The 12290-nt window shown below is 40.4% G+C and overlaps 1 protein-coding gene across 1 annotated transcript; it reads right to left on the bottom strand.

The window, feature by feature from the left end:
- Positions 1–343: 343 nt before the first annotated feature.
- Positions 344–7153, bottom strand: LOC136447578 (uncharacterized). Its single transcript, XM_066446580.1, has 13 exons — positions 6924–7153; positions 6301–6486; positions 5722–5913; positions 5213–5326; positions 4894–4949; positions 4479–4535; positions 4137–4258; positions 3652–3788; positions 3237–3398; positions 2885–2961; positions 2531–2625; positions 1754–1857; positions 344–1288 (listed from the first exon to the last, which is right to left on the bottom strand). Exons 1-13 carry the CDS (start codon positions 7074–7076, stop codon positions 1205–1207), a joined length of 1539 nt encoding a protein of 512 aa, XP_066302677.1. The 5' UTR covers positions 7077–7153; the 3' UTR covers positions 344–1204.
- Positions 7154–12290: the final 5137 nt, after the last annotated feature.

Genomic DNA, 12290 nt, shown 5'->3' on the forward strand with positions numbered 1-12290 from the left:
GAGAAGTTTTCGTTTTGTTGCATTTATGTTTAAGCCTGCTAGAGGTCGCTTTAAGACAACCAATATGAAAACACAATAGGTACGGTTCCGGTGTTGCAGTAATAATTTCTTCCGCTAGTCGTCCTCTTTGACACGTGGCTGCGATGGCAGTTGACCAGGAAAGTGAAACAACAAACAAGACGCGGGGATTGATACAATTGAGATATATCTACTAGTAACAGATTTTAAAGATGATTATATTTAACATCTACCAAAGGCGTTCTTAGTAAAAATGATGCAGTAGTTGCAATACATGAAGCTCAGATACTGGTATATGAAAATGAACGACACAATATTACCACTATGACTTCTCAAATTTTATTTCAAAACTGAAAGATATGGACTTACAGAATTCTTTTTAGAAATGCTAAGAACAGTGTTATTTGTTCTCTAGTCGTCAAACTCTAGACCTGAATTCTGTGAAAATGAGCAATTATATTACTGTGCCTTTCGATTTGAAAATTCCAATGGATGGATGATAGTAATGTTTAATACATGCAGTTATTTTCAATTCAACCTTAATTATATGTATGCACATTGAGTTCCCATTGCAGGTAAAGATTGAAAGTCACAACGTATGATAAGAAATAACGCAAATAATAGATTTTCAACTCTTTATCCTGATATCAAAATAGGGAGAAGTTCAAACATTCCATCATATAATATCTCACATATCAATTGTTTAAACATGTTAAATTCACATTGCAATCACATGTTATCGCTGAAGATGACTTATTTCAAGTCTCTTTTATGTTTTTTCTATAAAACTTAATTGCAATAAAAACTTTAAAAAAGAAATTGCAAATCATTTGGACATTATTCTGATTATTATGATAGCCTTTTACTTGCATAAACACTGTTTGTAAAATAAATCTTCTCTATTATATATTACAACATATCCTCTAACCAAAACCTTAACAAGTGAATGGAAAGGGTAGCAGACACAACAGGCAAGCTCCAATTCAATTAACGGTAGAAAAATCTACCTAATATTGTATTTCGCACTCTAATATATGTACAAGACTTAGCATCAAAACTGCAAAGCTGTAAACCTTATACAGTATGCAACCCGTATACAGCTCTGTATACTAGTAATAGATAAACAGATTATTATTATCAATAGATTATAACATTGCAACTTTTTAGTGAGGTTCAATATTACACTTCAAGAAAAGACATAGTCCGAGACGTCCTTTTTCTGTTGGGTGATGATACGGTCATATAGAAAGTCCTCAGACACAATTGGCACCTGCAGAAAGACAAAAAAGACTTGTTCATGTCTTGCTTTCTCACCAGCATACATTGAGGTGTAAAAAATGTTACCATCTTTACCCACTATATTTAAATGGAATATCATTACACAACACAATGCATATGTTAGGTGGCTAACATATGTTATAGTCCTGTATCAGAAATAATTGTATCTAGCTGAGCACTGTCTCCACCTTTAAATTTTTCCCTGTCCCACTCATTGCTTGTGAGTCCATGTTGTTCATTTTTGTTGTTAAATCTGTCAATCTAAAGTTACCAAAATACATTTCAATCAATTTCATGTCAGACTTTTTAAATGAAGGGGGGGGGGGTGGTTCTGCCCCAACAAAGAAGCAAATTTTTGTCCCGGAAGGGAGGGACGGGTCCTGGAGACAGCACTGCTATCAACACAGATGAACTTTCTAAGCTAACATACAATGTATTGGGATGATGTTTATCCTACCTGTGTGTTCTCTGCTAGGGAGACTTTTACAGAGGGTGTTTCTAATTTCATCTCCGAGGTTGCCGCCACCAGGGTCACGCCCACATACAGCTGCTGTTGGGTGGCTGAAGAAACAACGATCAAGAGAATCTCATTTAGTTTCACATCCTTCAAACACGCCCTGTCTGTTTCAACAATCTGCTGTGATGTTAGCACTTTGGTTAATATCATCCTCTGATAACAGGTGGACGTGGCATGGTGTAGCCTCAGTACCATCCTCTGTAATAACCACTGGCCCAATCTTTAAATTATAGTCTAACTCGCTAACCACGGATTTAGCAAGCAAAAAGATTGAGCCAGTGGTTACTACAGAGGAGGGTACCCGGGCTAGGCATGATGGCCCTGAGGTTAGGGTTGTTGACTCAGAACCTGGAGGTACTGAGTTTGAATCCCTGAAAGGTCCCCAGGTTGTACCCTTGGGAGAGGCACTTAACACAAATTTCCTCACTCGACTCAGGTGTAAATGAGAATCTAGCTTTGGCTAGGGACGTCCCTCGAATAGTATGTTAAATGGGAGTCCTACGTTTAAGGAGAGCCACACCTAACGCGTGTTAAAGAACCCACCACACCTATCGATAAGAGAAGAGGTCCATCCCGGTGTCTTTCTCAAAATAGATGCACCTCTGTATCAAGAGAGGACTACACAGCATGATGAGTAATCACGTCATTCCTAAATCTAAAGAAATGATAAAGGAAAACTTAAATGTTCTCCATTCAAAGACGTTAGTTGTTGCCTACCTGTTTTGCCGCCATGTTTAATGATGAGGTTGTAGATTTCGGAGTGTTTGTCTGCCAGCTTACCCGCCAGGTGAAAGGTCAGGCCCGTCAGGATCCTGTAACAGTAAAGATAGTCAGAAGATTCATGACACAGATTCAGTATCGGGTCATTCCAAGTGGAGACAAACAAGCTTGCTTCTAACCCCAGGTTCTTTGGTTCCCAGATGTTTTAATCTCTGCAGTGTACATTCTCTCCAAGAATATGATACAATTATATTTCTTAATTGTTTAGACTTGGACTCATTGTTATGCAGGACTGAAATTGACTTGACCAAATGTTTAATTTCAAAATGGAACATTCTAATAAAGTCTCACTTGGTTGCTGGCATCTTGGCTGCAGTCTCGTACAATTTCTTCAGTTCATCAACACTCTTGGTTGCCTTGATACTTCTCTGTAGGAATACATTATTGTACAATATTCAATGCAATTCAAGCATTATCCAACAACTAATTCAATTTCTTTGCAGCACAAAAAAACTTGCAAGCTTGTCAAGACAAAAAAGGAGGTACAATGTATCACCAAAGGATTAAGAAATTGAGCAAATGTCTACTGCAAATGCAAAAAAGAAAAGCTTTCTTATTTTCTAAGATTTGTCCACTCCATAGTTGCCACCCTGCTATTATACTTGCCACAAATATCCCTGTAAAATGCTGCCTAGCACATTACCTTGTATTTGAAGTCTCCGTGTGCATGAGTGTAATGTAGGATGTAGCATGGTAGGATGTGGTGTGAGTTGAAGATGATGAGTTCCTTTTTGTCCGGTGAGGTGTGAGAGTCGGACCCCTTCATCAGGGGACTGCCATGGATCAGGGACGAACACTGGTAAACCTGGGAGGTGGACAGATATGTCAGCAAAATTAGTATCTACTAACTTTATTCCACCAGGGTACATAATTCTGGGAATTCTGAGAATGAGCCAGATCCTGACATTTGTTTGGAGATTATCTAACCACCTGCCCCCAGCTTAAAATGCAAGAAAGAAAATTGAAAGTGAAAAAAGTGAAAGTTTCACTTTCACTTTCACTTTCACTTTCACTTTTCAAAACTTTCACTTTTATCTTTTTTAGCCCCCAGCACCCACCTTGCCCGGCAGCACCTGGCACAGCAGGATCCTGTTCCCCCCCTTGATGTAGGGCATGGAGTAGGACGGGTACTCGCTGAAGTAAACACCCTTCCCGTACCAACCCGTATCCGTCGCATGCTTGAAACCAGATTCACCTGAAGGGAACAGGGGATAGAGATGCACTATTGGATCAGATCAATTGGGTATTTACCAACCTCACTGTTTACCAACTGCCTGCATTTTTAAATCACTTTTTTATCTTGGAGTTGTGACAATCATAATTGTGTTTTGTGCAGTATTTGAGTTACAGAGATGATTACTAAAGCTTCAAAACAAACAAACAAACAAATGATCGAATGAATGAATGAACAAAGGAATGCATGAATGAATGAATGGATGGATGAATGAATAAATGACCAAAGGAATTAACAAATGAGCAAACAAATGAATGAACACAGAATGAGTGATCAAGGTGTTGATATTGAGAAGAACTAGTTGTATACCTGGTGCTTTGAACCCTAGGCTGGTGATGGGGTCGATGTTAGCCTGTGCTGTCCCATGGAAGGCCAACACTGGGTACGACAACATCTCCCCTCGCTTGTCTCTCAGGTCCTTCTGCGCTTGTCTGGAGTAAAATAGATTCAAACAACTTACTGATTCAGAATCATAAATCAATAAAAAAGTACACTCTGGCTGTTTCACCATTTTGTGATGACAGGATAGTCTGGACTTTGAAATTTAAAACATTTTTAAAGGCTTGAAAACAATGTAGTTATGCGTATTGTGCTTTCTAACAAGACATGAGGCCTAGGTCTCTCGTGGTGAACAAAAGACCTATGACTTACCTGAACCTTTTCACCACTTCAGGTGACACAACATACTCCACTTTAGTCACTCGATATCTGCAGGTGAGATAAACAATATCATTCACACATCACCTGTACAGTACCACTGTTAAGAAAGTGGCTGATGACTTTTGGGAGTGTCTTTAAAGATACCACTTTAATAGTTATGTATGGCTCTTAATTTTTTCTCCAAGCGCCTTGTTGCAAAATTTTATGACGAAATAAAAAATTACATTTCTACAAAAGTTGTAGAACAAGAAGCCTGTAATGTGCAAAAATGTCAAGCATATCATATCTACAACTTTAAGATGCTATACTTATGATCATTTTCTAAATAACAAACAGTTAGATTATCCCTAACATAATAAGGAATATTCAGGAACAATTGCATGTTCAAGTTGAGAACATTTCCTACCCACTGCCGGCATCTATAAGTCTGTAGAACTGAGACTCTGCAAGTCGGAAATGAACCTGAAAAATACAGAAGCATGTTGATGGTATGGGAAGCACAGGACTAAGTCATGTGATAAATGATCATGAACAAACAAATATGACAGTATGTGTATGTTCATGTCTAACCTGATAAAAAGTAGCATTTTGTATTATGTATTTGTCTCAATCTAGCTAAACTTTGTATTCAATATATGTAAATCAATGCCATTTTAATTTTTCATTAAAAGTGTCTGGTACATTGATGAAAAGAAGAACAACAAACAAATGTTGATATTCCTGACCTGTGCAGCAGACCCTTCCTTGTACTGTCTCTCTGGGACCAGGGGGAACTTGGTGACCTCTGACCTCTCCAGAGCCTCTTTTTCACCTTCCAGCAACAGCAGCCCTTCTGACAACTAAAAATACAGGGAAATAAAAGATTTAAGAGTTTCATTAAGAAGATACATGTAGGCTGATAATGATGCAACCATTTTATTTCATCTCAGTTGATGAATATACATCTCCTTTAACTCAATGATTAAACAGTTTTTGCAGAAGAGTACTTTTGAAGTCATGAATGTCCAAACTAAAAAAGCTCTTCCAAATTTGCTACAAACTTGAAGCTTTCTTAACAATAATCTCTGTGCAGATCAGCAATATCACAGACGCTTCACTGCAGTACTCATGGAAGCAAATGATTCAAAGTAATAACATAGTGACACAAGCCTCACATTGTTTGTTTGCATGTATAATTGTGGAAGACCTTACAAAAGTCGCTGTACTTTTGTTGTGTCAATAAACTTTCCCCCACCTCTTGTTGTAGTGTTTGTAGTTCCTTCTCTTTCCTCTCCACTTCCTTCTTGGTGTCTTGTAACTCTTCCTCCAGCTTCTTCTTGGCCTCCACGGCTCTCTGGATCAGCGCTCGTCTCTCCTCCTCCGTCAGTTTGGAGTAGTTCTTCACCAATCGTGTTGTGTCGCTGTCAGACTTCACCAGCGGGGATGCCTGAAATATCGTATCTGATGTTTGAGAAAAAATACAAACATAATTTACAATAGTAGACAAAGAGGTTGAATAATGCTGCTACAACTTACTGGTAGCTCTGAAGCAGGTATCTCACTGGACCCGCGGCACGTTGGCGACCTCGTTGCAAATGAGCAATATGACAGAGCGCTCAATGAATTTCATTGATTAGAAAATGAATCTTTTTACACTTTGTGTGTTAATGTTGTCTTTTTATAGTCATAGTTGTACATTTTGCATGATGTTCCCATTATAAAGTTAAGGGTAACAAAAATCCAATTTCTGTCTCAGTGAGGTCGCCAACAGGTTGCGGTTCAGTGAAATACCTGCTTAAGAATGTGAGATTTAGAATTTGGAAATCTTGGTAACCTTTTCATCCTCGCACTCGGCCAGTTCCGTGTCGGTGTCGTCGCTGTCCTGAGGTTCCCCGCCCATGGTCGGGTGGGAGAACTGCGCGAAGTGCAGCAGGTTCTTCCGGTAACAGTTGGCGCCGTACTTACATGGCGGCAGGCCTGACGTGGATGCTACAGCCGACAAATCTGCTCTATCTACAGCCTGGAATGGGGCAGAACGAATGGCATAAAAGTTAACCTTAAAAAAATCTTTATTCTATACAATTGAAATTAAGTAGATTCTATCTATCTCAGGGGTATTCAATCTCTTCTTGTTTTACAGTAACCTTCTTTTTTTTTTAATATGGAAACTTTTTGGCAGACATTTCTCTCCTAATTAGTATTACAACAGCCACATGATAACAAATTTCCTTTGTGTAAGTTACACGCGGTTTGCTCTGCAAAGCACATTTGGATATGAGTAAAGCGACATTCTTCAAAATCAGAAAAACTTGAACTTATATTTGCCTCCTTTTTTTCATTTTATGACCTGCCTCTTTCTTAATCTTAGCCTAGCCTTGTTCCTATACAGATCTGAAAACTCCAAAAAGGGGAGGGGCGCTCCACTACAAGACCATTTAGACCTACATATCTTCTTACCTGTGAAGTCTCTCCGTCTTTTGGGTGGCGGAACTCCTGGAAGTGTTGCGGGTTCTTCCTGTAACAAGACGCGCCGTAAGGACACAGTGGCAGGGCGTCAGAATCGGAGGTTTTCAGTTTCTTGGTGGCAGGACCTCCGTCCATGGCAGCCATGTTTGTTGTGATGGGAGTGACCTGAGGTAACCCCGGGCATGTCTGGGCGGCAGCGTGACGTCACGAACGTGTGATTTCACCAACTTCTCTGGGGCTCGATGTATGTGTGAATGAAAGATGAGAAAACAAGGAAAGAATTGCAATGACAAATCCATAAAATCTTCGAATTAGAAAGAATACCCTTTGATAGGGATTTGAAACGTATAGTGTACTGTATGACATACACCTGCCACTTGTGACTAGTACACCTGCCCCTGCCTGCAGTTCCAAGAAAGCCCACTAGAGGTCTCTCCAATACGAACCAGTAAATACGTTTACAACATGCGGTCTCTGACTGCGTTGCGCAATGGTAGAAAAACGCTGAGGATGCAAACCTTTCACCGGTATATTCTTCATGGGAATGCAGTTGTTTTTGCCAACTTTAAGGCTGTGAAAACAAACACATCTGAAAAACACGTGAACCGCTGGGGGCAAGGACAAGGAAAAGCTGACCAGTTGACATGTTTTTTTTCTTGGACGGATCCCCAACCGATGAGTGAGGCCCCTGTGGCAAGTGCAATACAGGGTGGTCCAACGATCTTGAACTTTAGCTACCTTAGGCTTGCTACCAGGATGAAAGTTACGCTCCAGAAATCGGGACGTATTGATGTCCTGCTGAGCCGAAAACCACCCGAGTCACCTGGAATGAACCTCTAGCCTAGTCTTTCAACATCGGGTGTCGGCCTTGGCAACGTAACAGGAGGACAAAGTGCTGACTGGACGAAAATCCTGTCAACATGTTTGTGAGACTTAAGACTCCGTAACAAGTCACCCCATCACGCCTACGTCATGTTGCTTCGTCTGCAAATACTTAGATGGTTCAGGAGAAAAAGTTAAACATTTCCTGGTTGTTATGTTCTACCTTGAAGTGCTGACAGACAGACAGAGGTCTTAACTATTAATAGAGGCCTTGGAAATATCACATATGATTTGGAATCTGAGATAAGTGATTTATGGCTCCGTTGGCTAAAAAAAGATTTGGGCAAGATCAAAAACACAATAAACTTTGACTTACAGCTGTGGAAGTCAAATTTGTTTCAAAGATTAGGAAGGTGTGTACGAAGGAATAGACCTCTAGGAGACGACGATTCGGTCGAAAAATTTCTCTTCTAAGAATACCAGCATTTCATCTCAAGCTCTCATATTGAACACTGTATACAATGAAATTAAAGCTGTGATTACATAACCTCCTAAAGGTACCGTGGTCAAGGCAACCTTTCATCGATACGCTCTCTGGCATTGACCCTCTGAGCTTAGGGGAGGACCAGGAAATATCTTGGTGTGGGGGAGTGGGGGTGCTTGCACACTCTGTTGTGCACCAACCAAAAATGCACAACAAACCGGAAAAAAGAATGCCACATACCAGGGGAACATACACTACTAAATACATCATCATCCCACTAAATTACAAGGTAAAACGTAGGTTCCAAAATGTTCACTCCCTTATAACTCCTTCCCAACGATTCCTCCCTTACAACTTGCCGTGCACATTTTGTTAACGATGTTTGCAGATATTAGTGATCTGCACGTTCTCAGAAGTATATAATAGACGTGTGTGGGAGGGGATCAAACAAGGGGCACGTTCAATGTGTTAATATGTTACGACAGGGATGTATCAAAGGTAGCAACCAAACTATGTGAATACGTTCTTTAAGAGGGATATGCCATTGGAAATTATGATGGATTATAAAAGCAAAGGTCCACTCTCTTCTTTCTTTTGAGGCAACCGCCTTCAGCATTTTGAAGATTCTGTACCGTGTGAAGTTTTCTGTCTGAGAAGAGTGGTTATGGCCAACAGACACTTCAACTGCCCACAGGGTGGAATCAATTCTTAATGGAAATACAATGAAAGGTCTTCTATCTTCACTACTGAAAGTATCATATCTTAATAGATAAAACCTAGTTCACATTTGTTTGATTTAACATTATTCAGTGTATTCGTGGTTTATCCCAGGTATTACAAACCGTAAGCTGGAATGCCATGCGCCAGCTGCAGTGACTTTCAATAGTTGACTTTTAAATGACACGCCCTCATGAGTCGTACTATGGACTCGCAAAGTCTGGTAAGCTTGGCACTTTGGAGACTCGGAGTAGGATAAAATAAATCAATAGACATATATTTAAGATAATATTTGTAAAACTTATGAATCAACACTACCACTTCAAAGAAAAGTTGGTTAACTCTTTTACAGCGTTAAGCCACATGTAGATATCCTAATGATCTTTAAAAAGTGTTACCTATGAAGTCTCATACGAGAAGGTACTAGTACCTCTGTGCGACGTAAACCTCACACTTTAAGAAAGGGCTTTATAGTTACAACGTTAATGTAACGAGTACTATAGTAGAGTAAGAGGCTTCTGTTTGCCATACTGTGTAGTGTGGTTTGATCAAAAGTGACTTGGCATGTTTCGGGCTTCTTTATACTTGCTGTTGTAAGCAGATTTGGAGGAGCACCGTTGATTGACAGACAATTCGTACCAGCACGTGTTTGTAAGATTGTATTGTTGTCACAGAGACTGTCAGACAATGTTGTTTGTCTAGTTGGCTGAGTTCATTGGACTTCAGAACCGGTCCTACCCTGATTTTGCCGGATAGAGGTCACCTTTTATGGGCCGAGGAGTCAGATGATGATGGGTTATCAGAAAATGTTGTTTGTCATGTCTATGGAGTTCATTGAACTTAAAACCGTAGCTCTATCCCAGATTCAGGACAGTAGGATTGACTTTAATACTAATTATAGGGTTTAGGGCACAAGTGATGATAGAGTATATGGTGTTGAACAATGTTGTTTGTCATGTATAAGTAGAGTTCATTGAACTGAAAAGCTGTGGAGCCTGATTTGGGCGGATAGAGCACAGTGAATTTCTGGCTATATGGGCCAAGGGCTCGGGGAGGATGATTGCGCAACTACCGTGCATTCCAGAACTTCTTAGGTCTTAGATACTTCCAGTGCTATACAGTTCACAACAATGCCAAAGTTTGCAACATCTAAGGCACAAAAAGTATGTATCAATATTTTAAAAAATATAACTCATATACTTTAGATGAAACGTTGGGTTATCGGCGCGAGACCGTGACAAAAATTATGAAGGGCCGACTTGGCAAATACATGTACACCGTATGTCGCTTTCTCCTGACACCAAAAGATGGCGCATTGTTTTCTATATGTTACTACTTAAAGGAAAACAGAGGTAAAGTTCTGTTCTTACAACAAAACAAGGAAATGAAACATTTGATCAGGACATATAACGTTACACCCGACCTTCAGCTTCGAGACATTGATATATTAGCTGTATTTCCTCCCCTGTGCCTGGAAGCCGGCAGCGGCCTTTAGAGAACTGGGGCGGGGGTGTTTGTGACTCCAAACTGGCAAAATCCCAAGACATTTATGGGAGTCTTATACAATTGTTTGGCCCTGGCTACCATTTATAGTACGCAAAGTTTCAATGGTACATGTATATCAATCCAAAGTCAAAGACCCACAACAAACTTTACCACTCTCTCTCGGACGTACGCACGCACGCACGCACGGTACGAACACACACACACACACACACACACACACACACACACACACACACACACACACACACACACACACACACACACACACACCAAAGAGGTTAAAAAACCTCCTTGCTCACACATAATAACTCACACGCACACAATGCACATACACGCCCCCCCCTTCATTTGCGATCATTCAAATGACATCATCGGAAAGCATGATACAGCGAAATTGTTCACTTCGGAAGGGCAAAGAGCAGTCTGACTTTTCCGCTGACCACGAGACGAACACTGTCTGGTTTGAATTGGAGATAAAACAACTTTGCTGAGTCGTAAAAACTGCTCCACAGATTATGCATTCATGATCAGTGAGGCACAGAGGAGGTCCGAAGTTCGGGCCTGGCGATTTTTTGTGGGCAAACTTAAAATTTTTTTTGCTGATGTCTAAGTTTGAGGTTTGGCATCAAATGGCCAGAAAAATGTCCGTAAGTTCGATTTGTTTCTAGGCTACGAAAAAATTGTCCCCAAATGTCGCCGTGACATGCAGTAAAGAGAACGTAGTGCATTGTAACTACCTGTCAAAGCGCTGAATAGCTTGTTAGAACAAACAAGTTTATCACCTTTTAGGCGCCAAAGAATCGATAAACGACTGAAGTGCTTTTGGAGGTTAGACGGACTGACCCAGTGAGAAAAGGTCACAAATTATATTCATGTATCCAGCCTGTAGCTCAACCGGTAACGTAGGGTGCAACAGTTGGAGCAAGTAGGTAATATCGAGGGGCTTTTTCGGTGACTTCATAATCAGACGACTTTTAACCAAGGATATCGAAATTCAAGTCTAACCTTGTCGTTTTGGAGGGTCTGGGCAGTTTTCAGTTGATCTGATATAGGAATCAGAAACTTGATTCGGGGATCGAATACTAGTAATTCCATTTAGACACAGAATTAACTCTGCATAATTTTGCATATTAACTGGATTTGAGGACCACATGTGGGATCGGGAGGGGTTCCCAGAAATTGGCAATTGTGTGTGATTGCCACTGTGTGTACGTGTGACTGCCACTTGGCCATATTTGGCCAGGCTGATTAAACAGATCTCAATATGAAATATTGCATTCACAGATATCTTCAAATCAAAGCATTTCTTTGATATCATCATATTGAAATAGGACCGCTAGAAACTTCTGGAAAAGTACACATAAGTTGCTTTACAAGCCGGGGGCTTTTACAACTAATAAATATAATGTTATAATCCATAGACATAACAGGAATGTAATAAGGTTTTTCCATAATTCATCGGCAGCGTTGTTGTTATATAAACGTGAAATTTGGAATGCAAACTGAGACCGCAATCTTACACTGTTTGTCAATAATCCCCACCGAAAAAAGCAATTACGCACAATAAGAATATTGGCTTGTCAGCGGCTTTTAGCGCATTTCCGAGTCGACAATAATGAACCGCAAAAATTGCTAGCGTCAACTTTTTTCTACCCACCAACCCAGTGGTAGAAAGTAGCAGGATGTGTGCAAAGGGTCCCATGGGAGAGGGTGTTACCTGTTCCAAATAAGGGCACTTGCTCCATATAAGGAGCCGTGACGTAACCACCTGTCCGCTGGGGGTCTTCCCAGAATGTGGACCAATCAGCGATATAAACAAACTCCGCGCC

The sequence above is a fragment of the Branchiostoma lanceolatum genome, chromosome 13 (assembly GCF_035083965.1).
Source record: "Branchiostoma lanceolatum isolate klBraLanc5 chromosome 13, klBraLanc5.hap2, whole genome shotgun sequence".
Classification (NCBI taxonomy): domain Eukaryota; kingdom Metazoa; phylum Chordata; class Leptocardii; order Amphioxiformes; family Branchiostomatidae; genus Branchiostoma; species Branchiostoma lanceolatum.

Bases quoted from the DNA above. Each gene is read 5' to 3' on its own strand.
- LOC136447578 (XM_066446580.1), bottom strand. From the start codon at position 7,076: ATGGCTGCCATGGACGGAGGTCCTGCCACCAAGAAACTGAAAACCTCC. The intron at 5,914-6,300 runs GTTACCAAGATT...ACGATATTTCAG, and splicing joins CCGAGTGCGAGGATGAAAAG to GCATCCCCGCTGGTGAAGTC. The intron at 1,289-1,753 runs GTAGGATAAACA...GTCTTTCTGCAG, and splicing joins CCCTAGCAGAGAACACACAG to GTGCCAATTGTGTCTGAGGA.